Consider the following 26221-nt stretch of genomic DNA (forward strand, 5'->3'; position numbering starts at 1 on the left):
CTATGGGTGGCGTTTGAGTTGATTGGGGGTGATATCCTGGACCGATAGGAACGTGTGTATCCGTGAAGCAGGCAATAGTCAAGAGCATGGAATGCTTTGCCTGTGACAAGCAGTTGGGGTATGAGCTGTGTGCCCGGTGGACAGAGAGGAGGATATAAGTGGAGGGGGAAAGTGAGTGTCCACCTTGCCAGCATGTGCCTGATCTGACCTTTGCCTGAGGCATGCAGAGATGCCGTGTCAGAATAACTACCTCAAGAGAGGGAGCAAAGGGCACAGGGGCCCCAAAGTTGTGAGCGAGAGGCTAGAGAAAAGAAATAAAAACTTCCTTTACTTAGGAATTCCTGGAGCCTTTTTTAAATTTCATAGAAATAGACACCACAGACTAGTTGAAATGACATTGATTATATGGAGAAGGGGGGGCAGTGAGGAACAATAGCAGGGAAGAAGCCCAGTGTAACCTGAGAGAGTGTGGGATTTTGTGTTGTCGTTCAAGGTTTCTAATATAATGTAGGAATAAAGTCTATGCAAGTGGGAGAGTTGCTTTTGTAGGATGATGGTGGGTTTCAAATTACTTTGAACTTTTAAAGTTTGGGTGCTCAAAGGAGGGCTGATGGCAATGGTGACCATGGGTTGTTCAGAGAATTTGGATGTCAGGAGATGAGGAGAAGGTCAGGGATTATTTGGGGCTCGGGGCAAGCAGCCGGCAGAGGGATTGCATTTAGGGGTTGACCCTGGTATTCCGACTGTGGTTGAGGCTGTGTTTACATCTCAGCTACACCTCCCTTCTAGAATCACGGCGTGTGCCATGACAATGAATAAGTACGTGGAGGAGAACGTGTCCCAGAAGTCCTACACGACCATCAAGTACTTCATGAAGATGCTGAGCAGCGTGAGCGAGACCTTGATCTTCATCTTCATGGGCGTGTCCACCGTCGGCAAGAACCACGAGTGGAACTGGGCTTTCGTCTGCTTCACGCTGGCCTTCTGTCTGATCTGGCGGGCACTGGGTAAGGAGCAGTCCTTGGCTCAATGAACAGTCGGTGGCAACGACCCAGTGGGACTTCTTTCTGCTCTGGCTGCCTCTTGGTTTTCATTTCTTCTTCCTCCTCATCTCCTCCCTGCTCCCCTCTTCTCTCTTTCCTGTTCTGTTCCCACTGGCTTCCCTTCTTCCTCTTCTTGTTCTTTTCCCATCCCCAATTCATTTTCTTTCCCCTTTTACCTTGTGCTTATACATTCTCTCAAGGCTCTTACTGTAGATAAAATGAGTCTCTCTTTATGTCTCTAATTCCAATGGGGAGAAGCACATTGTCCTGAAATGATGAGCGTCCAAGAATCCAGGAGTCCCCAGGACTTGCAGGATGGGGTGCACGCTTTGAACAGTCATAGAGACATGGAGACTCAGAATCCCCAGTCTGTCCCTGGCTGTCCCTGTCCATACTCACACAGTCTGCTTTCTCTGGGCCTCTCTTTGTCCATAGGTGTCTTTGTGCTGACTCAGGTGATTAACTGGTTCCGGACCATTCCTCTGACCTTCAAGGACCAGTTCATCATTGCCTACGGAGGGCTCCGCGGTGCCATCTGCTTCGCGCTGGTGTTCCTCCTCCCTGCTACTGTGTTTCCCCGGAAGAAGCTCTTCATCACGGCCGCCATTGTTGTTATATTCTTCACCGTCTTCATCCTGGTGAGTGTAGCTAGCTATTTCTTCTAGAAGAGTCTCTCCCTCCTTCCTCAGGAGACAGGCACTTTCTGGTCACCCAAGTGAAGGCTTGTGGCAGAGTCAAAGTGACATAGGTGTATTGGAGATCTGGGAGTCACTCGAACAAGGAACATGATACTTCCTGTCCAGATTCACGTGTTGGATTGCGTTAGACATTACACGAGTCCAATTTGGTCACTTGGCCTCCACGGAGGAAACAGTTATTTAAGGAAGCTCAGCTCAGGGATTGGTGTTTACTGCTGGAAACTGATAAAGTGCGTGCCCCAGCCCTAATCCTTGTCATTTGCCTTGCTCTCCGACCTGGTAAACGTACTTGTTAAGTGCTGGTTGTGAGCCATGACCTTCCAGCCACTCTTTGATAAAAGTTGGCTTCTGACAGTGCTTTGCCTGGAGCAGGGGAATGGGTGAGGTGAGTTCAGCACATCGTGGGGAAGCAGTAAGCAGGGTTGCTCCAACTTTGCCAGTTAGTAAATACGCCAGCGCCTGGGAGATTATAATTTGTGCATAGTTTTTTACCAAATATTTATTTGTCTTGTGCTCTGTGACCTGCACCGCTGTCCAAATTGAGAATTCTTATCTGAGCAAAATATAAGAATAGATTCCTGCCTCTGCAGTACTTCCATTTCTGCCAGGGATGAGGGGAGGGTGGTATACACTAGGAGAGAAACTCGGTAATAAAGTATGGTGGAAGATACTATATAATAAATAAGACAGGGATCAGGAGCAAAGAGGGTGACATAAGTAGTGGGTATGTGACAATGCTCAATTGATGCTCATAGGAGGGAAAAGTAGGGACTATGACATTTGAGCAGAGGCCTGCAGGGGTGGAGGCTTTAACCAAGATGGAGGACATTCCAGGCACATGTGCGGAGGGAGATTTTGTTTCCTGGATGCAGAATGTTCTTGGCCAGAGTGTAGGGTGGGCTAGAGTAACAGGCTATGTTGGAGGCCTGTATTATGTAGGGTTATGAAGAACCATATAAGGAGCTTCACTCTTCTTTAAGGGAAGGAGATGTAAAGTAGAGGCCAAGGAAAGCTGAATGTAGGCTCCGATGATGGCCAGAAGAGAGGAAAAAGCCTGTTATACATTCTGAACATGGTGCTTGCAGGACCTATCTCAAAGCGACATGCATGTGGGGGAAGGGGGATGTCACTGGCGCCCAGGGCTGGTGCCTGAGTCGGGAGAAGAATGACCTTACCCTCAAGTGAGAAGCGGAAGTCTGTGTTCCAAGAACTGGAGGTTGGCAGTTCAATTACAAGCCATTGGACTAGCGAGGCCTCTGAGACTTACAAGTGCAGGCACTGGCTGGGCAGGTACTAAGAGCTCAAGTTCAGTCAAGAGGCCGGTCCTCGGACCAGTGGTGCCTGAAGTCACAGAGCAGGATGGATTGTCTAGAGCATGATACATGCACGTTGAAGAGGCAGAAAGGTACCAAGATTGAGCCCTGAGGAAACCTGACCTTAAGGGCCTTGACAGGGAACAGGACGGTCATGATTTTCATTTTGCGTACCATCTCCCAGGGTTTCCTCAATAGCTTACACAAAGTATCATCTCGAGTATTTGTCCCTTAAGCTGTCAGAACTCTGCTCTGCCACATAACTCCGGGAGCTCATTATCTCTGGATTTTGGATAGGGAAAGTAAAGCCCAGAAACTGGAGTTAAATAGTTTGGTGAAATCTATTAGCACCAGACTGATTTTTTACCCTGAGATGAAACTCAGCATGAAAGCCAGGGGTGAAATACCCTCAGCACTGCATTCTGTGTAGAGTCTTTCGTCAACTCTCAATAAGACAGCTTAGCTTGTCTTGTGATAGAATCTCCAACGTTAGGACAGTGGGCTTTGTGGAATCCTGGCCATGGACGCTCAGGATACTCATGGGTCCCATCAGGTTGAGAGATGTCACTTCCCCTTCCAGTATTTTTGTTAAGACACCAGAACACACTGGCTTGGACCTACGCAGAATCAAGGTCATCAGTATCACTATATCTACCTCTCTATTTGTCTCACTGAGAGATCCTCAGAGACAAGAGCACCCATGGATCTGTCACCTCCATTGATAACCATGGAATCCTCTGGAGCACCTGCCTGAGGTTGAGTAATGTGGTCACTATTGTTCTCAAATGTTCCGTGTCGTACATAGCTAGATGGGGCATGCATTCAGACAACTGGTAGTCCAGTAGTTCCATTGGGCCCCGTATCACCACACGCAGATGAGGGATGCTTTCCGTTCTGGAGTTACAAGGGCTATGACATCACTGACAGACCTTGTCAGCTTCCTGTAGTGTGTATGGCCTATTGTGGATTACATGACACAAGTGTGACCCTTTCGTTTCAATTACTGTTGTGATACAGTATTAAGACTCGTATTGACTTGAATCCCCTCCTTAAACTTGGGGGACACCACACATCCTCTGTGTACTGAGGGAAGAAATGTTCCCTTAACTTCATCTTTTCTCTTCAGGGTCTATGGAACATTTGTAACAAGCCATTCAAGTTGCTCTGCACACATTTTGGGATAAAATGTGACACAAAGCAATTCTATCTTGGATTTTCACCTTCCACCATGGCCTAGGGTAGAATACATGTGACTATAGACCAGGAAGGGATAGGGATTTTCATCTTCTTCCAAGACCAGCTGATCACCTGGCTGTCACCATAGGCCCTCTTAACTGCACAGTGCACAGAACCAAGAGGCTGCTTCTCCCAGAACAGATACTGTCATCTCAGAGTACAAGATACAAAAATAGAATTGTATCGTCCTAGTGGGTTGAGGAAGTAGGTCACTAGGAGAGGACCACAGTCCCCAGTACAACTTCTCAAGTGCCTATAGTACAGAGTCAGCTCTCTGCCCCAGGAATCATGGGCTTGGTGAAATTATTGAATACAACTGGTGTTATTTCATAGAAAGACATTAATTAAAGATAGGACATGATACTCCATCCAATTTTAATAGTTTTCAGTCACTAGTCTTATCAAACATCAAATACCTATCTATAGCTAGAACATTATATATGAAAAAGTATTAAAATAAGTACCAATAGTCATAGAATGTATATATAGATGATTCATATTAACTGAATTTATTCATATTAACTGAATACAGAGTTATGAGTAATAATTTTGACTCATTTTGAGGTCAGACTCAATCAAGAAATAAAAGTAAATTATCAATTACTTACATTACATGCCTTTCCACTCACTTTGTTTTGTTCTATTTGTTGAGACAAGGTCTCACTGCATAGCATTGGCTGGCTGAGAACTCAGTTGGTAGACAAGGCAGACCCCATATTCAAAAGCTCTGTCTGCCTCTGCCTCCTGAGTGATAGGATTAAGGACACGTACAATGTGCATGAATATTTGGTATTTAATATCACAGACAAACTTGCTCTTTTGGCTTGCAACGATTTGGCAGTGGGAATCTAAATTTATCTCTTTGCTGATGTGCTGATAATCATCTACAAGTCACCAACAGCCTCGGGCAACATGCTGTGTTGAACCGCACTGCTCTGGGCTTTCATACTCTATGCCTTAGGCTATTATCAAGGACGCTACAGTAAACATGCATAACTTAAGGCACCTTGGGTAGATAATTTTGGCCACAGAAATGTAAGATTAGAGAGGTCCTTTGTGGAAGTAATGATGAATCTAAGGTATGAGGGATGTTTGGTGAATCTAAGGTATGAAGGATGTGAAGCCAGCTGGCATCTGGTCAAATAACATTCAAGGTAGAAGGGAGAGCTGACACGCAATCCTAAAACAGAAAGTATTCATAACAGGAGTGATGTTCCAGATGACCACCCTGAAGCAGGGAGACGAAGGCACACACTGCTGAGTTCAGAAAGCCCAGGTAGATTCTGCTTTTAACTGAAAGGGATTAGAAGCTCTGTAGCAGGAGAATGGCATGCTTTGAACAGGTATCAGTGACTCTTCGGTGAGAGTGAAATGTGGGAGACAAAAGTAGAAGCAAGCAGAGCGATACAGGTGCTTGTGCATGAGGGAAACGTGTGTGTAAAGGTCCTAACGGTGAAGAAGGGATGCAGGCAACAGACAGACAGTAGGAGCCTTGCGTTGGCTGCTTGGAGTATGGTGAACTCTTTAACTAACCTGCTATTGAAGATGCACTTAGGGTTCAGTATTTAGGCCATGCCAGTGCACTGAGGCCAGTCTTTCCCATTATAAATTAAAGGACTACTTTGTCAAGTTCATCCTGATGGCCATAGGAAAGGAGTGACCATAGTTCTCTACTTTCTACTCGTGTTCCCTTTCTGTTCCAGTGTATGCACGCCACTTGACTATGACCCCCTCTTCTCCTTCCCATACTGTTCTCATCACTGTTTCTCTAGACACTATAAACACACACATGCCCATGCATGTACTTGCAAGTTTACACCCACATCCTTCAAAAATAAAGAATTTTTTTTTAATCATAATAAATCAGTGAAATAAACCTAGAGAGAAATCTTTTGGTTTTTTGAGAAATGTAACAGCCCTGGCTGTCCTAGAACTCACCTTGTAGACCAGGCTGGCCTTGAACTCACAGAGATCTGCCTGCTTCTGGCTCCTGAGTGCTGGAACTAAAGACATGTGCCACCATAGAGTACCTAGTTACAAGTCCATACATAAAATTGTGCCTTTCAAGTAAGACACCTATTCTCCAAATGACAGCTTTGATGTTGCTGGAACTGTTACTCAATTTTAAAAATAATCTAGTTGTGTATATGCATGTGTGTGTGTGTGTGTGTGTGTGTGTGTGTGTGTGTGTGTGTGTTTGTGCACCACATATATGAATGCATGGTACTCTAACAGGCCAGAAGAGGGCAGCGAATCTCCTAGAACTTGAGTTCCATGCAGTGATGAGATGCCATGTAAATGCTGGAATGAAACCTGGGTCTTTTGTAAGAGCTGCCAGTCCCCTTACCCATCGAGCCATCTCCCCAGTAAGCCCCATTATTGAATTTAAAGATTGAATTCCCTCTCTTTACCACATAATTTCTTGAAGGATAAATTCTTCAGTCCGATATATCAAGATATGACTGCCTTCAAGAATAGGTTACATGTGATGTGATTTATTATTTAACATAAGTTTTCCTGACAATTTAAACATTGCTTAAGTCATGTTGCTAACTTGAGTAGCTCATTATCATGCCACTGAATGCAGCATCACTTATGGAAGAGCAAATGTGTGACCAATCTTGATTTCTAGACATCTGAGTTCATTTCCTTTCAATAAAATCAGTAATGTTACTTATGTACAATATGACCTGTTGCGTGTGGTTTAAAATTATATTACAAATGAACAACTGTAGGTTATAGACCAAAAAACAAGGCTTGAAGAGAGTCAGTCTTGACCTTGTTCCATGCAAGATTTCTCAGTCTCAGTTTACCTAGCTATGGAATATGGATTATGAGACCTCCCTCTCAAGTATTGTAGGGAAAAATATATATGTAGGGCCTGCACTATGGATGGTACATGAGCCTGGAACTAGGCTGGGGACTTAAAGTCATACACACACAGACAGAGACATGGGGACATGGGTCATCCTTGATACAAGAATTCCAACCTTATTGTGCTCAGGGCCCATGCCCCAGCTCTGGGGACTTTTTAGTTGCAGGTCCACCAGAACCCACTCTCCTGCCATCAAGGTCTCGTGCTCAGAGCAGCTGCAGGCACAGGTAAACAAGTTGTTTACTCTGTTCACTCCAGCAGGCAAAGGGTCTGAGGCAGGCAAAGAAAGTCAAGGGGCCAGGGGTCTGCATCTCCCAACACACACACACACACACACACACACACACACACACACACACACACACGGTACAATATCTGGCATTGAGTTTTGACCTCATGATTTCATATAAAATACTAGGCTAAACAATAATAGAAGTGAAAAGTTGATGTCCTTCAGTGTACTTCCATGTGAACAAAAAATAGGGTACCGTAGTCATTATTTAGTTATCCCTACAGTCATGAGAAGATCCCACAAATTTCTGTAAATCTGCTCAACAGTGGGAAGTGAAGGAACTAAATGTAAAAACAGCAGCCCATTAACTCTCTGTCACCATTGCAGGTTGATGATGTAATTTACATCCTTCTGCAGACTGTGATGCAAGCAGGTGGGTAGAGACACCAGGCTCCTGGCTCAGAGGCAGGAGACTTTATTATTCATGGTAGCAGCAATGACCAGAACATTGTGTGGCTGTGTGTCATTTTTCCTTAGCCCTTGGATCCATGGAAGTGACACAGAAGGCCCATGAAGGACATATGTATGTGTAATGGTCTGCTGTACAGGAGGACGGCAGAGATTAGGAATTTATCACGGTCTCTGGAGGGTGATGCTATTTGTTTCTCAAGATTTCTCATTGCTGACACCCTCAGGAATGCCCCCGGTAAAAGACTCTCTATACAAGCAAGAACATTTGGATGCTCAGGACCCATGATGTCCTGAGTAATAAATATTTGCTCAAGTTGCCTGCCAAACTGAATGGATGGTGCTCCCTATTATATAAGCATTGTGGGGACCCTAGAATGTATTAAATCACTCTGTTTAATTGCTATAGCAGGGATATTTAATTTAGTCCTAAATAAAATGAGTGAAATCATCCATTTTTTAAAAAAGAGTGAAAATTATATGGTGAACTATTTAGACTGTTGTTACCCAGTGTTTTTGACGGAGCAACCAGGGTTGATTTAGTGGTAAACAACTAGGGGATTATTAAGTCTATAGGATGGAAAATAATTTCTCTATAACTATCCAGAAGTTGATGATATGGAATTCATGATGGAGGCCAGATGGATGGGAGACCCCTAACTGTGGAGTAAAGCTTTTAAAGATTGAGAAGGGAAGGTTTATTCATACATGAGGAAAGAAATGTAAAACTGGCATGAGTGCCGAGCCTAGAAACACAGTCTCATTGGGGAATTGATAAATTGTTGAAGAAACAGAATGATCCGGGGAGAGTGAACGCCACAGTTGGCAATGAAAGTGAGGTGAGAGGCAGAAGCCATGTGATGAGGAGGTCCAAGGAGAGGATTTCATAACCTCAGAAAAAAGCAATAGCATTGTGAATGAGGAGTGGCCATCCTTGGGGCTCTCTGATGAGATGAGGGTGACCCCTTGACTAACTGACCCGAAAGAGAGCACTGGAGGCAGGGGATCATCTCGAGAAGGGGTAACATGCCAAGGCCACTTGACATAGGTGGTTTTTGTTTCAGATTTTCTTTTTTTCTTTCTTTTTCCCTTTCTTCCTTTCCTTCCTTCCTTCCTTCCTTCCTTCCTTCCTTCCTTCCTTCCTTCCTTCCTTCCTTTCTTTCTTTCTTTCTTTCTTTCTTTCTTTCTTTCTTTCTTTCTTTCTTTCTTCTTTTTGTATACAATATTCTGTCTGTGTGTATGCCTAAAGGCCAGAAGAGGGCACCAGATCTCATTACAGATGGTTGTGAGCCACCATGTGGTTGCTGGAAATTGAACTCAGGACCTTTGGAAGAGCAGGCAATGCTCTTAACCGCTGAGCCATCTCTCCAGCCCCTGTTTCAGGTTTTCTTAGATGAGAGCTTCAGCTACACATTTGCTCGTAGGTAGTATAATATGAACGGATTTTTGTAGCCCACAGTGGAGAAAGCTATTGTTTATTAGAAGACAGAGATCTAACAGGGTCATGTGACCACTGTGTAGGTGATAAGTGCTGGAAACCAGGGGCAGCCAAGGGCCGGGAACACTTTAGAACTTTCATTCTGTTTATGTCAATCTCAAGGGATTTTTTTTTCCCCACAACTTGGTTTTACGATCTTGGCAATCAATGTATTAATGTGGCCGAACATAAGATAATATGGCCATGACTGTGAAAGGCTCATGTGCATGTGTGTATTTTATGAATGTCATGTGTGGGGTGAGTATGTTTGTGTGTATGTGAAGTTTGTGTGTGAAATATCGTGTTTCGTGTGTGTGTGTGTGTGTGTGTGTGTGTGTGTGTGTGTGTGTGTCTTTAGGTATGCTTACAGAGGCCAGAGAAGGACTTCTGGTACCACCCTCTATATTCTCCACTGTCTTTTTCCCTTGACATTGTGACAGGGTCCCTTATTAAATCAAGACTTCCTCTTGTTTTTGCATAAGCTGGCAAGCAAGCCCAGCAATCCTGCTGTCTCAGCTCCCCACTGAGCACTGTGCTTATGGACAGATGTGGCCATGCCTGACTGTTTCTACAGTATCTGAGGATGTGAATTCTGGTCTTTATGTTTGTGTAGCTAGCACTCTTACCCACTGAGTCATCTCCTCAGCCGGGCAATGATAGTTTTTAATAAATGGAAAGTTTCTCCCAAGTGTTCTAGGGAGATCCTTGCCAAATCAGCAAGGAAATATAAGGCACACCTCCCCATTTTATCAGTATGAATACAGCATGGATGAACTCACTTTTCCCTGTGAATGAACATTTATTTTAACCAAGCAGCAGATTAGTTTTTTCTCTTTCTTCTCTCATTGGCAGAAGCAGAGGTGGAGCGGTGGAGTTGAGGCAGAGATAAAATAAGATGGGAATCTCAGTGCTCAGTGACTCTCCATGTCCTTGCTGTTAGATGAATCTGAGTCAGGACATCACTGTGTGCCTGTTTGTTGTGCCAAACTTGAATGATTTATTTTAGCATACTGTTGGTAAATTCAGAATTTTTATTTTTAATGTTTTAACCCCCACCCCATAGTAACAAGTTTCTTGGAAGTCCTATCAGTTTGCTTCCTAGGCAACCCAAATTACAGAGTTTCCAAAGGGATAAAGTTGGTGTCCCATCAGAGGTATCCGCCCTCTCTCCTTGCAAACCAAAGGCTTTGGATGGGTAATAAATTATCCTGATTAACCAGACATGGCACGTACATGTTGCATGCTCTACCTCAGAATAGATGATTGAGGAAGGAGGGAGAGAGGGACAGAAACCAAGCAGTGCCTAACAAATGACTCCTACTTAGTGTACTAAGACAACCAAACAGTTCCAGGGATGGAGTTGTACTAAAAAAAAATGTGATAAATTAGATGCACCATTTCAAAGGTTTATTAATTGTGAACTTATATGTGTTATACATTTATAAACTAGAGTTGTTCTAGGCATAGCCACACTTGCTTCTTAGAGCCGGTCAGTGAAATTCAGTCATTTAGTTCATTGACTTCCAATCTGTCAGTCTGGTAGGAACCAATATCAGGACTGGGCAGGCCCATGTCCATCCTTGCTTTAATATATTGTGGTTTCAAATTCGGGATATTCCCTTTTATTTACTGACTAAGTGAAAGGGGAAGAGACACATGTAATAGCAATTATTGTCTCCAGAATATGTTAAGGTTTTCGATGTTAAGAATTACACTGATTTTCTTGTTTTTATTTTGAGCTGCAGTTCTATGGGGCAAGGACCTCAGTGGAGTGATCGTCTCTGAACATCACAACTGCACTCATTTTTGTTTGCATACATTAAAAATTCCAGAACGTGTTGATTGGGAAACTGTTATTAGCGCCTGTGTTATTTCCAAGTGGCAGACGGAAATACAAATAGAACACACGAGATGGCTCATATCAAATTTGGTTAAAACCAAGTTTTACTTAAGAAAGCAAAAAAAAAAAAAAAAAAAAGAAAGAGAGAGAGAGAGAGAGAGAGAGAAAGAAAGAAAGAAAGAAAGAAGGAAAGAAAGAAACTTGTGTTAGAAAAATGCTTCTGCTAGATTGATGGAACAAAACCAATGACTTCCCTGAAGAGGGTGTGTGTGTGTGTGTGTGTGTGTGTGTGTGCGCATATGTGTGCATGTGCGTGTTAAGGTATTATGCTATCTAAACCATCCTTAAAGACTAAAAGAAAGCCAAAAGTGATGACACACAAGTGTAATTTTAGGAATTAAGAGGCTGAGGCAGAAGGACTGATACAATGTCAAGGCAAGCCTGGGCTACACAGTGAGTTCTAAGCTAGCCTGAGCTTGTCTCAATTCATCTCTATGAACTTTTCTTAACATCTAAATAGAGATGGAAAGATGAAATGGCAGACCATACACCTCAACACGACCCCTCCTCTTGTCGAGGAAACAACAAGTTTTCCCATGTGTGCTGTAGACCCCAAGTCAAAGCCCTGGCCCTCCTCCTGCACACACCTTTCCTGACTCTTTGGGGGCCAATAGCATAATTGATGTGACCAGAGCTGGTAGGTTGTGTTGTGCCTGCAAATTCCCCTTTATTTTCCTTGTTGAAAAAAAATCCAGTTGCTTTTGCTGTTACAGGTTAATTAAAGTTTGCTCAAGTTCTGTTTCACATCCTAACCAATATATTAAAATACTATGTATAGACATTAGTTAAGAAAATGTCATTGTAATCTATGTATACTATTTAAACATTAAATGCATTTTTAAATGTTTTTTTATTTTATTTTAAAAAGAAACTATGATTCTTTCTTTGTACATTCCAATCCCAGTTTCCACTCCATCCCCTCCTCCCATTCACTCCACTTATATCCCCATCCCAACCCCACATCCACTCCCCAGAGAGGGTAAGGCACATTGCTTTGGGGAAGGTCCAAGGCCTTCCCTATTATATCTAGGCTGAGCAGGGCATCATCCAAAAAGAAAAGGTTTCCCAAAAGCCAGTACAAACAGTAGGGATAAATCCTGGTATCACTGCCAGTGGCCCCACAGTCTGCCCCAGCCATTCACCAAGTCCACATCAGACAGAGAACTGATCTTTATAATATATAAAGACTCAAGTAATTAGACATCAGAATTCAAAATAATCCAATTAGAAAATGGGGCACAGAACTAAACTGAGAATTCTCAACAGAAGAATCTCAAATGACTGAAAGACACTTAAGGAAATGTTCAACATCGTTAGCCATCAGGGAAAAGCAAATCAAAACAACTCTGAGATTCCATCTTATATCTGTAAGAATGGCCAAGATCAAAAACACTGATGACAACTTATGCTGGAAAGGATACGGAGTAAGGGGAACACTTCTCCGTTGCTGGTGGGAATACAAACTTGTCCAACTACTCTGGAAATCAGTATGGCATTTTAAAATTTCTAATCTTTCTGATATCCTTCCATTAAGTTTTATAATTCTCTATATAAGGGTTTTATGCGAGTATCATAAGGCTTTATATATACATGAATTTAATATGTACATAGTTTCCCCTAGTATATATGTCATATTATATAGTAGTATATACTAGTTATTCAAACACATTATGTAGACATAATATGAGGTATTACATAATATAATAGGTATTGTTATTATGTTATTATTGTTTATGCTCTTTAAAATACTATTTGATTTTAATATGGATTATTAAAATGGATTGTGTGTCTTAATTTTATACTAGTCCCTTTCTTGCTCTTTTATATGGAAGGGATTGTCTCCGCGTTTAGAACAAAAATACAAACTATCCATTAACAACAAGTTCTTGCCACTTTGTTGCCAGCACATCTTGCCTTTTGTCTGTTGACTCTTATTGGAGAACAATAAGCAAAGCTGCCCAACAGAAGAACCTAGTGACTTCTGCCCTCTGTGCCTCTAAGGAAAATGCTTTCAATGTTTCATTATTGACTGAGATGTTGACTATGAAAATTTGCAGAGATCCTTGTTCAGAATATGGAGTTTCCTTTATCCCCCACCCCCGGTTTAATCAACAGCTTGTGATTTCCTCCATTCCCGAAGTTAACTCCTAAGTGTGCCTAGATTGCCCTTGCCCTATTTCTGGCTGCTGCTCCCTGACTGTTCCGAAGTCTCTGCCAGATGATGCCCACACCTTTCCAGATCCCTTCTGGGTGCTTCCTAGGCCCTCTCCCTGCACCAGTCTGTCACCCCTCTTCTGCCTACTATGTAACTGTGTTGTGATAGAGTTGACCTTCTCTTAGACCCAAAGTTCTAGAGCCAAGCTCCTTTGGCATCTCCGTATTCTGATGTCCAAGATCCCTGACAGGCATGCAAAAACAGTTCAGTGAAAACCATCTCAGTCGAAAGAGCAAGTGAAGGACTCACTGGAGAGCTTTTCTTACTTTTCAGATTATTCTATTTATTTTCCACATCTGTTTTATGTTGAAAATGATCTTCTGAAAATAAGGCATCTGGGGAAAGGAAGAGAGGGATAGCAAAGTTTTGTGTTTACTATCTAACTTTTGACAACAGGCTAGCTTTTGTTGGTGGTTGGCGATTCTTAGGAGACGATCAACTGTGGTTGAACTTTTTTCTCACGAGAAGACTTATGTATTTGGGTCCATCTTTTTGTGCAGGGGATAACCATCAGACCCCTGGTGGAGTTTCTAGATGTTAAGAGAGCCAATAAGAAGCAGCAAGCTGTCAGCGAAGAGATCCACTGCCGGGTAGGTGCTATGTGATGAACTTAATAGTGAATGTGTGTAGTGATCACAGAAACAGTGCTGCGCTGTTGTGTATTTCTGGAAGGGGAATAGAACGGAAGACTCGAGGGGACAGGGGAGGCATCCAGATGATCTGTGATGGGAGGTGCACTTGTCATAACCCTGTGATCTCCAGTTCAAGTCTGCTAAGGACCTGAACCAGCTAAGGGAAAATAAAACCTTCAACTTAAAAATGTTTTTCCTACCTGTTTCTTATAATTTTCAAAGTTGTGATCAAACTTAGGATGATCAAAGTAATGAAAACATTGCCTAACACACAAACAATTGAAGATAAATAAGATGGTGCATGCCTTTAATCCAAGCACTCAAGAGGCAGAAGCAGGCAGATCTCTGTGAGTTCGGTGCCAGCCTGGTCTACAGAGTGAGTTCTAGGACAGCCAGGGCTACACGGAGAAACCCTGTCTCAAACTATAAAACTCAAACTAAAAAAGTCGGCTTATGGCTCTCAAAAGAACAGTGTCCTTGGAGTTAGGTATGATGGCAGAAGAGTGAAAATGGCCAATGGCCAGAAAAGGGAAGAGCAAATTAGCCTGTCTTTTCTTCTGTTGCAGTTTTTTGATCATGTGAAGACTGGAATTGAAGATGTTTGTGGACACTGGGGTCATAACTTCTGGAGAGACAAGTAAGAGGCCTTGGGACACCCCATCAGAGCGGCTCTGGGTCACTCTTAGAAACAAAGTATGCCCAATCTTCCAAGCTGTGAATCCTATGTTGTGCTACTAGACACTTAACTATAGAGAGGTGTGGTGATTCATTCTTATGATCTCAGACAATAGAGGCTAAGGCTGGATGCTCTACATGAGTTCCAAGGCAACAACCTAAGCTACTTAGAGACTGTGCCAACTACAACAACAATGTCTCAGCCACGACAGAGATATAGAATTGTTACAAATGAGGCAAAAGTTTATTTCCCTGTATGAATAGCCAGAAGTAGGAGACTCAGGCTAAGTGATGAGAGCTCAAGTCCACATTTCCCAAGGTAGAGTAACTCACCAAGAGTCACCTCCATGTTGGTAAAATCGCCCCTTCAGCGTCACCTGTTTCAGGCTGCAAGGTGGAAGAAAGTCCACTAAGGGACAAGACATCTTCTGTCACCTCTAACCAAGGTCCTCAAAAACAGTCAAACAGATCCCCAGGCTGGAGCCAACCTTTGTGGCCGTTCCTCACTGCAAAAGAACCAAGAATCCCATTCAATGAGTTAAAAGTTAAGGATTCCATTACTGTCTATTCTGCCATATAAGGGTAAGGGGTAGGAGAGGTAGAGATTCACAGCCCCAGGGAATAACAGTAAACCTGCAGTAAACCTGAGCTTACATTGAGGGATTCATGTACTTGAAAGATTACATTAATAGAAAGTACTTGTGTACACACACATACACATGAGTTTACTTTTTTTAATAAAAAAGGCCAGGTGTAATGGTGAGATTCAATTTATTGCCTGTCTTCATGGCTGTTATAAACTGAGGTGGGAACAACAAAGCAGACAGGGTGACGAGATCAAGAAGTGAAGGGTTCTGATAGCTATGTTCGACACATGGGCCCTAGGATCCACCTCTCACCAGCTAATGGGAGCCAGTGGTGGGTACCCTCTTCCCTGGCCACTTTGGTGCCATCCGTGATGGTTATCAGAAACAACCACGTGTTGGCCTCTTTTCTTATAGAACATTATAGAATCTGTGAACATTTGTTTATCTGTCACTGGCTAAGTCAGATGGCTGATGGAAGCAGAGTTTAGGCGGGAAGGGGAGGTCAGAGGGGCACATTCTAGACCATATAGAGATGTGTCCTCTTGCTTTCCTAACTTACTCACAGATATTTTACTCCACTACCCACTCCTTGATATCAACTTGGCTACCCGATGATCTCTGCATGCAAAGTGGAAGGATTCTGAATGGTTCTGTTTGCTCATGCATGTAGCATGGTACTGGGTAACATAAGATGTGTATGTCACAGAGTTGTATACTCATATAACAGAGACAGCAAAGCAGTCATGTAGTAAGCAGACATGTATGTGTCTTAATTCAATCAGTTACAAAGACATTAGTGCCCGAGTAATTACAAAGCTTACAGCACTGTTCATGTTTATAGATGTTAGAAGGTCCCTTGAGCTTAGCCTTTTTTCATAAATCATGGAAAGATATTTTTGTACAGGCAGGACACCCAGTTAACCACCTGGGAGCACAAGGTAATAAAGCCAACTAAACCTGCAGTGTAAAACTCGGAACAAATGGCTATTTCTCTCGAGAAACATTCTTTTTTTTTTCCTGGCCGTGGGATTAAAGCCAGCCCACTGTGCCTGCCTTGTTCTCTTTCCAACCCTACTGTACACGCGAAGACTTTCCCCATGTAGATGGGCCCTCCTATGTGCCAAACCAATCAAACAGACTTTCTTCTCCTCTTTCCCTATCGTTTCATCTTCTCCCTTCTGACCCGATCACCTATTCCTTCCTATAGGCTCCCATCAGCACCCTTCCAATGCGTTGAACGAGAGGCATGATGCAGACTAATGTGTTTCTTTTCAAAAGCCAATTTGAGGTTTCACGTTCCCCTGCAGCACCCTGCTGCATCCAAGTAGGGAGAGTGCAGACCTGTGTAAGCACACGCTAGGTCAGTGACCCCCAGGCACTATTAGGAAAAAGAGAGGCTGTCCTATTTGGCTTTCTGTTGCGGTGATAATGACCGGGACCCAAAGCAATGTGTGGAGTGAAGGGTTTGCTTCATCGTTTAGCTTGCTGTGGAGTGTGAGGGGGATGTCAAGGCAGGAACTTCAGGCAGGAACAGAGACCATGGAGATACATTGCTTCCTGGCTCGTTCTTCACGGCTAGTTCTGCCTGCTTCTTTCTACACCTCCAGGAACCCCTGCACGTGGGTGGCACAGCCCATCCGTGACCGGTCTCTACCAGGTTAATCATTAATCAAGAAAATGCCGATCTTATGAAGGCACATTCTCCGTGGAGGTTCCGTCTTCCTAGCTAGCTCTAGTTTGATCCAGCTGATGAGAAATTCTGACCAGCCCAAGAAGCGGGAGAGGGTGAGGCTGTGATCACGTGACTTGGAAGTGGCGCTCAGGTGAAGGTCAGAGGGAGTACTTGTGGCCTGTGTCTCACTCAGGCAACTCGTGTCTCTGAGGTCCACGGGTGTCTTGCAGGCAGACCTCCCAAGGAAGCCATAGCTGGACTGTGAACATGAACAAGAACAGTGCCAACACTTGGCTTGTGTTTGGAAGCAACTGCTGCCTTTTTTATGACTTTTTGAATCAGGAATGAATAGTCTTAACTAATCCATAAGCAGTTTAGGTTTCCGTGTTTGATCACCATACCAACTGCAAAGCATTTTCTTGATTGTCACGTCTACTGTACAATCACCAGAAACGTGGGTATGGGAGACTGGGCTTTGGCACAAACCACTTTAAAATCAATTCCATACATAACCTCTTCGGTGAGTACAGAACCATTGCCACTGCTAAAACAAACGTACGAAGCCGTGGTTTGAGCATGTTGGATGTCTTTCCCCGTCCTCCAGAGCCCCAGTGTTACTGAATCTCGTTGGCCCTGGCAGAGAATTCTCGAGGCTCTTGATCACTTGAGAGCAGAATGAAAGGTGACCCAGTGGAGACCTTGCTCAGGCCCTGCAACTGGGAGACTAATGATGCGAAAGAGAACACCTATGTGGAGCTTGGCAGAGGAGTGCGAGAGGGGAAGAAAGCAATAAGAAAACACGCACGCCCCATGCAGGAGAGAACAGCTGCCTCTCCCATCCGTGTTCACTCTCCCGTTTGTTTATCTCCGGGAAGAAATCTAAAACAATAATAGTCATATGAGAAGTGCTGGGGACTTTGTATTGTTGTTGAGAATCCTGACGTCGTGAGCCTAAAACAGAAAATTCAAAATAAACACCAGAAAGAGTAGACCCAGCCTTCAAATAGTAGTGGGTCACTAGCACGGAGTATTCAGGGTAGCCCTTTAATTATTCAGATCCCTCCGGTATTTAGAACAAAGGGCCAGGGCCAAGAAAGTTGGTTCACATTGGTTTCATTCATGGCACAGGTGTGCCAATAAACCTCTTTGGGTTGTTGGAGAATCAATGGTATATACTTACGGCTTTCTCACGGAACATTTATTGCATGTTGTTTTTACCCGTATACTGGCATGTGGTGTTACATAACGAGCCATCCTCAAAGCCAGTGGATCAAAATAACAGTCATTTATTATTAAATTGTGTGAGTCAAGAAGCTCCAGGTAGGCTGGGCTGGGCGGGGCTAATCTGGGTGGGACTTGGACTTGTTCTTGCTGTTGTGGGCTCGATGGTAGTCAGTTGATCCTGTCAGAGCTTGTGGGGGTAAAATAACTACCTTATTTACATACTGTTCACCTTGGTTTCTACCACTTCATAGATACGATGGTGTGTGGCTATGATGGGATGGATACACTGGATCCAGGCTTCAGGAGTAAGCCTCTTTAGTCATTATGTCTGTAGGAGGCTAGTCACCCAAACAAGTAACCTTATCGATCCCAGTGACTAGGAAAAGGGCAGAGGTCATCTAGGCCATGACAGAAAACTATTGCTGGGTTTTGGCAGATATGGATACAGAAAGACGCTGGGGCCACTCTACCACACATACTTACACTGTGCCTGGGTTGGCTCTCAGCATTGGTGATAGTGTAGTGAGGGGTGGCAGAATCCCTATAATATTGACTTTACATTTGGCTGCTAGGAGACAGGCTATAAGATGAATAAGGAAACTGCGCCTCATGCCACAAAAAGAGAGCTGCTGCGTGGAGAAGTACATCTGAGAAGTGAGGGAGGAGGGGGAGCATGAAGGAGCGTGAGGCTAGAACCGGATGGAAGTAGCTGTCTTGGGGAGGACAGGGGACAGAGTCTGTCTTGTGGGGGTGCTCGTGAGATAATCACTACTGATGTTGCTGAGAGACATAAAGGCAATGTAAGAAAGCATTCCTAGTAGGTGGGACAATGGATATAACCACCCTCAGAGTATCGGTGACAAGTGTCAGAGATAGGAAAGACCCTACGAGGAGCAGTACTGTACCGGGGGCAGAGCGATGCTTAGGCACCTCCACTGTGTGCTGTCATGCTGTCAGGCAGATGAGATTTCCAGCAGGGACTCTAGTGTCCAGGCTGGGAATACGCTATGGAGCCAGAGACACGTTTTAGGGGCCCAAATCAGTATCAGAGTCCAGGGGAACAAATCAGGTGCATCCAGGACCACAGTGATAACACTAGAGATGATGAGAAGTGAACACACTTTTGTGTGCATCCATTTGAGGGTAGAACTTAAGGCGATTGCTCGTTGAGTAGTAGGGTATGCTAGTTCAGTCAGGGCAATCATAGCAAAGCTGTACACAGTAGGTGGTTTAAGCAACAGAAGTGGCTGGTCTCGCGTTTAGAAGGAATATAAAGAGCCGGGTGTTTATAGTGTCTATTTGTAACGTCCACACTACAGGACTGGATGCGAGTTGGGCACGAGGCTGGAGATTTAAACACATACTCACACAGACAGAGAGAAAGAGACATGGGGTCACAGGTCATTCTTGAAACAAGCATGCCTCCTTTATTGTGTTCAGGGGCAGCTTATGTAGGGCTCTGGCCACGCCCCAGCTCTCAGGATCTTTCAGCTGCAGCCGCCAGAACCCACTCCCCTGCCTCGCGCTCAGAGCAGCTGCAGACACAGGAAAACAAGCTGTTTCGCACGGAGCAACTGCAAGCAAGTTGTTTCCAGGAAATTCAGAGTCTGGGGGTCCACAGCCCCCAGCATCCATTCATACACCTTGAGGGCTCTAAGGGAAGGTGGTGCTACTGTTGTGTGCTTACAGAGGGAGGGATTTTCCGGGACCCTTCACACGCGTGTTTCTTTGTGTGTCTGTGACTAAGTGCACCCTTCTTACCAGTGTGCCAGTCACACTAAGGAGAGCCCACCCTAATGACTTCATCTCAACTTAGTCATGTCCGTGAAGAGCATGTCTCCAAATATGGTCTCAGTTCGCTGTGCTAAGAATCAGGACCTCAACAGAAGGGTCCCGTTTGCTGGGACACATCAGCCCATGACATGAAATACAGAGGAGAAATATTACACAGGATGCTGAAGATTTTAACCTTGGAGGAGGTTGGGGGAGGGCTAGGAAGATTGGTTCAGTTTGAATACATGGCATACAGCATTTGGACACTTGTTAGTTACAATATATATATATATATACATATATATATATATTCGAACAGACAAAAGCATATATAAAAATATACACATGATAAGACCAGCTCAATTTTCCATGTTTTTACTCAGGAGTACTTTTCTTATTCAATGAGGTACTCGTTGATTCAAATTCTATCTTTACTTATTTATAGGTTTAAGAAATTTGATGACAAATACCTTCGGAAGCTCCTGATTCGGGAAAACCAACCCAAGTCTAGCATCGTGTCTTTATATAAAAAGCTAGAGATAAAACACGCCATCGAGATGGCGGAGACGGGCATGATAAGCACCGTGCCCTCATTTGCATCTCTTAAGTGAGTATCGCTTTGCAGAGTGACGCTAATACCCTATCAATAAGTAGGCGTTGGTGCAGTTTTGAAACCTGTAATAGTAGCAGTATTATTAGGACGGTAATAATAGTACTGCTGATGTAAGTCCTCGGGTGGTGACTTGAGATCCCAGAACAGATTGAGATTCTGGTTGGAAGACAGCTCTGGGTGTACATGTGTCATGTTTTATGTCACGTCATGCCGTATGCTGTGCTATACTGAGAATGCCAAGTCCAAATTTACATTCATGGTTAGGATCCCCCTGCCTTTGTCAAATTAGCCTTGGAAGTTCAGTACTGGTTGAAAGTGAGTTAAAATTCTCTCAGCCAGGTCACATGGAATGTTTTCCACACATGTTAAGTTGGCTACTGTGTGTATACACAGCATACAGCTGATTCCTTATTGACCAATCACAGTAGTGGACTTAGGCTTGGAGAGAACAGACACCAACTCTGGTTGCACACTGGAAACACGTCAGGAGTATGAAAGACTATAGAGGCCCGGGTGTTACTCCATGAGAACTCAATTCATAATTCGTGGTGACGAGGCTCAATAAAATATAGCTAACTAAATTTCTACTGGAATGACCGCTTCTGCATTACTTTTTGCTAGCAATAACGGAACTGATAACACCATGAGTCCTTCTTCTTAAAACTAATCACACGAGATGCTGGCTGTGGTAACACACACCTGCAGTCACAGGGTACTGGGGCCAAGGTCACCACAAGACACTGTGGTTATGGGAACATGATGTAATAGTCGACTCTGTGGAAACTCATGCACAGTTAAACTTAGCAGTAATGATTTTACCGTGGAAATAAGTTTCAGAAACTTAATTATTCTAAGACTGAGTATTTAAAAAAAATTAGAATATTTGAAAATATTGAGCAATTCCTAATAGCTCCTTTTTTAAACTATAATCTTACTCTGAATGATGTTCTAACACCAAAGAAGAAATTCAATGATTCTGAAACACTTCTAAAGGTAAAATACCTTTCCCTCTTAAACTTCTACAGCGATTGCCGTGAAGAGAAAATAAGGAAGCTCACACCCGGCGAGATGGATGAAATTAGGGATATACTGTCAAGGAACCTCTATCAAATCCGGCAGCGGGTAGGAAAAAGTTATGCACCAAAGTACACACTTCGTTTTGGCTGAAAATATGCTTCCCAGCGGGGTCCTGTAAATGGTTATCTTTGTAGTACACCTGCCCCTCCACAGCACCGCCCCCCCCCGCACTGTGAGGACCACATGGGGCATCCTCTCTTGTTCTCTCAGACCCTCTCCAGGTGTCCCATCCTGGAGACTTCCTAACTTCTCCCAGACACCTCAGCTGAGGAATCAAAGGGGGCTCGGGTGCTTAAGTTTAAGAGATAAGGACTGATGTGCAGGCCAGTTATGATCTGACTGTTTTTAGATCTGAACGTACTTTATAGGGCTGAGGTCATAGCTTGGCAGCTCCTTCTGCTCTTCCAGAAGGACCTGACCTCTATTTCCAACCCCCATGTAGGGCGGCCCCCAAACATCTGTAACTCCAGCTCCAGAGGAATCCAGTGCCTCCGGGGCATCTGCACACGTGCACAAATGCCCACACAGACACACACATATAGATAACAAAATACAGAATTTTTCAAAAAGTTTTATAGCTTAGACTGTAAATATAACAACTCTGTTTTCATAAAGTGCTACGATTTCTTTCTTCATATTTTCAGAGTCCTTTCTTTCACTGTTTTCCCATTGTTAATAACCTATTCTAATGACATTCAAAACATATGTTAATGACATGCTAATGATCTCAGGGTCTTACCATTTTCCAAGTGTCATTTAGCACACTATTTTTCTTGACTCCTTTAACCCCTCATGTGCTAGGCGCTATTGTTGTCTCCATTTCACAGATGAAGAAACTGAGGCACACTCAGCTTGGCAGAGATCATCCTCATTTCTTTAGAGTTTACACCTGTAGACTTAGCGGGCATTCCTTCAGGCTGCCACTATTTCATCCATGTTATTCTGCCCATTTCTCAAAAGCTCTTTCAAGGGCAGCAGGCTTCTCTTTAGAATGAAACGAAGCAACGGTTGTTTCCACACAGTTTGGGACCCCCCTACTACCGAGCCGCACTTCATCCAACACTATCCCGCATTCAGTCCATTCACTCACTCCACTCACTCCAGACTTTCATGGAACCGCGGGCTCTGTCCTCAGGCCATGGCCTGCGTAGTGTGGACTGTTTCTCTTCACTTAGAGCCAGCCCCTGCTTCCTGTTAGCTGGCCCATAGCTTCCCATATTTAAGTTCTTGCCAAGAACCATCGTACTCTCCCAGCCCTGGTCTAGATCAGATAACACGTGGGGTTGATGCAGTACAGCTAATCGAGCATTTGCTTTATTATGGTTTTATTAGATGCAGATGTCCAGCTAGATAGGAAACTTCTGGAGACAGAAGTGGAATCTCTACCATGTCACCTCTCCATTGGCCTGCAAGACCTCTTGTATTTCGGGACATTGAATGTTTCCAAGACATCCATGCCAATTCTATGAGAAAGTGAACTCAAGTACTGATTCTGTTGTATGTGGTATGAGCTGGGTAGCCTTCATTTAGAGGTGACAGCTTCCTGGTGGCGACAGAACATCTCATAATGACAGCCCTGCTATTAGTCTGAGGATGTGGTGCCACCAAGTGTCAGCATGACACATATCGTCAATCTGTCTCTCTACTCAGTACAGATTGTATTTGAAAATGATCCTTGTTTTCCTATTAATCATGGCTGGATACATAGAAAGCGGCCAAGGTATTCATGAAGTTAATTACTTTTCGTACTTTTCGAATCCACAAGGTTCACACTCTTCAATGAAGACAAAACGTACTCACTGATTTCCAGGAAAAAAAATTCTTTCAAACTCTGAGTGTTACGCCTTGGGGATTCTGGATTTTCATTTTGGTCTTGTTCCACAGGGAAACTGACTGCAGGGACGTAAGCCCAAAGAAAAGGGAAGCTTGAAGTTGAGGAGAAATGGTGGATTGCGTGGTAAAAATGTCCTGTGCGCGTTGTCATTTCAGACGCTATCGTATAACAGACACAACCTGACGGCAGACACGAGCGAGAGGCAGGCCAAGGAGATCCTGATCCGCAGACGGCACAGCCTCCGGGAGAGCCTCAGGAAGGACAACAGCTTAAACCGCGAGCGCAGGGCAAGTGTTGCCTCCAGAAGCACCAAGATTCCAAGGGCAGAGTCCTCAGCTGTTCCACTGACCAGCTGACAGGAAGGAACTTTGGCTCTGCTGGTCGAATGGCTGCTGAGGGCCAATTCCCAGATGCCCGGGGCTGGGATAAATAATAAAGTCATTTTTTACCATGCATAGAGTTGAGCTCCTCTAGCCCCAACGACTTGAAAGGCCGAAGCAGGAGAACTGTTAGAGGCCAGCCTAGGCAATAGAGTGAAACGTACATTCAAAAAAATACAAATGATAGTTCGTTCCTTTTATATTATTTGTTTTCGTTTTTGTTTCATTTACTCAAATCTTATGTAACCCATGCTGGCCTTGAGTTCACTATATAGCCAAGGACGCTTTTGAACTCCCGATCCTCCTGACTCTACCTCTGATGTGCAGGATCTATAGGCCTATATCACTCTACTTATTTTATATCCTTGCCAGTATTAGACACATGGAATTCATTGGAGAATAAAGTGAACAGATTCCTGTGCCTAAGATTCTTAGATTCTTATGCTAGAAGAGAGGTAAACCACCAGCAATCGAATATATATTTATATATAGTTATATATATATATATATATATATATATATATATATAGTTATACATGAAAGCAGTAAGTGCTTTGGAGAAAAGAAAATAGATCTTTTAAAAGCCAAAGAAGGAAGCTGGCAGGCATAATCAAAACATAATTTTAATCAGAATGGCTGGACCCAGTTCTGTATGGATAATGAGAATTTTGTATAGATAATGATACAGCAGACCACTTGTGTAGACCACTGAGATCCATTCTGAGGACATGTTGCTGAGTGGCTTTGTGGTGCGAACATCGTGTGTGTACAGACTAGGCAAGCAGCCCTGTCTCTAGGCAACAAGCTCCCGAGCACACTGCCGCACACTCCCTTGGCCTTTGACCATCATGCGGCCCATTATTACATTTGATCCATCCAAGAATAGATACCAGCGTCCAAACTGCTGATGTCAGGAAAGTATTACCTTCCTTAGTGATACAAGAAGCCGGGAGTGCCAGGGGAGGTGAGCATTCACAGTGCAGTTTGCCCCAAAGTCCAGCTGGGCAGGGACTTCTCAACAGATAAAGGAAGTCATTGACAATGAATGACACAGTCATTGACGATATAACATGACAGATTCCTATTTTCAGTAAAATTCTGGGTTGAAACATCAGAAGTATACAAACAGGAGAAGGTTTTTCTATGTGTGATATGCAGCAGTTACTGTTAAAAAGTAATTCTAGAAACTAAAGACAGATGTTCAGAATCTTAGTAACTTGATTTTGCAACACTTTGCTATCCCTTCATTTTAAGATTAATTGAAATAAATGAAACTTAAATTACCACATGTTAATGTCTCCCCTTCCCCAGATATCCCACATCTTCCTTATGAATAACATCCTTCTATAGACAAGGATGTCAGTTTTCTTTAAGAGCGAGTGGCTTTCATACCTTCCTAATGGCCCCACCTATTTCTTTCCTTCCTATTGATTGGCCATTGGGTGTGGAAGGCATTTGGTTGTTGAAGCAGGATGGTTATGGTATCTGAAAAAGTAACTTTGGAATGAAGGACTAAAATCCTATTTTAAAAATCGAGTTTTGTCACCAAGTTTAGCTTCTAATGCGCAGTAAGTGACATTTCTGTCATCTGAATGTTGTTTTCTATTTCTTTCACAGGCTTCCACTTCAACCTCCCGGTATTTATCCTTACCTAAAAATACAAAGCTTCCAGAGACACTCCAGAAAAAGAAGAAGAAGATCTCAAGTGAAGGTAATGACTCTGCCTGAAGCAGAAAGGCTGTTTTCAGTCTGTTTGCTAATGCTTACAAGACAAAACATTCCCGTTTTCTTCATTGAGGATGAGCTCAGTCACTTGTGAACCTCAAGTAGCATCAGGCTCCCCTTTCTTAGCATCGTGACCTTGTTGAATGGATCTCTATGCATGTTATAACTAATCCAATCACTTGTTTTTCACAATGACCCCCGAAGGACAGCAAAGGCAAATCCTTTTACTGCGCACCTGTTAAGCTGCAAATAAAAGGTGGTAAATCTGAAGATGTATAAACATTTACACTTGTACAGTAATGCTAATGAATTTTCCTATCACAGACCATAGATGTTATTTCTTTGTTTGATGGTAATCTTCAGACTCTTTTCTGTAAATCCCAGAATGACATTAGGGTTGGTTTTATTAAAATATGTAATCTAACAACAGTTTAACCCCCTTTGCAATCTCCCTTGTCTGTTTGTTGGACTCATCAAGCTGAAGACAGTCTACAGGCTGCTGCTGGCAACAGAGGAAGGAGTGAGAAACTGCAAGCACTGGAGACGGAAGCCAAGATAGTCACTTTTAGTGA

The 26221-nt window shown here is 43.5% G+C and overlaps 1 protein-coding gene across 1 annotated transcript in view; it reads left to right on the forward strand.

Annotated features, from left to right (window-relative positions):
* Slc9a2 (solute carrier family 9 member A2) overlaps nt 1-26221 on the forward strand; it is an 88542-nt gene that overhangs the window by 58911 nt on the left and 3410 nt on the right. Inside the window, exons 4-11 of the mRNA XM_087898108.1 lie at nt 790-1007; nt 1479-1681; nt 13958-14047; nt 14656-14726; nt 20466-20627; nt 21659-21755; nt 23700-23831; nt 25542-25635. Coding sequence (XP_087754234.1) covers nt 790-1007; nt 1479-1681; nt 13958-14047; nt 14656-14726; nt 20466-20627; nt 21659-21755; nt 23700-23831; nt 25542-25635 — 1067 coding nt within the window. The remainder of the gene's footprint in view (nt 1-789; nt 1008-1478; nt 1682-13957; nt 14048-14655; nt 14727-20465; nt 20628-21658; nt 21756-23699; nt 23832-25541; nt 25636-26221) is intronic.

The sequence above is a fragment of the Myodes glareolus genome, chromosome 18 (assembly GCF_982192425.1).
Source record: "Myodes glareolus chromosome 18, mMyoGla1.1, whole genome shotgun sequence".
NCBI classification, from domain to species: Eukaryota; Metazoa; Chordata; class Mammalia; order Rodentia; family Cricetidae; genus Myodes; species Myodes glareolus.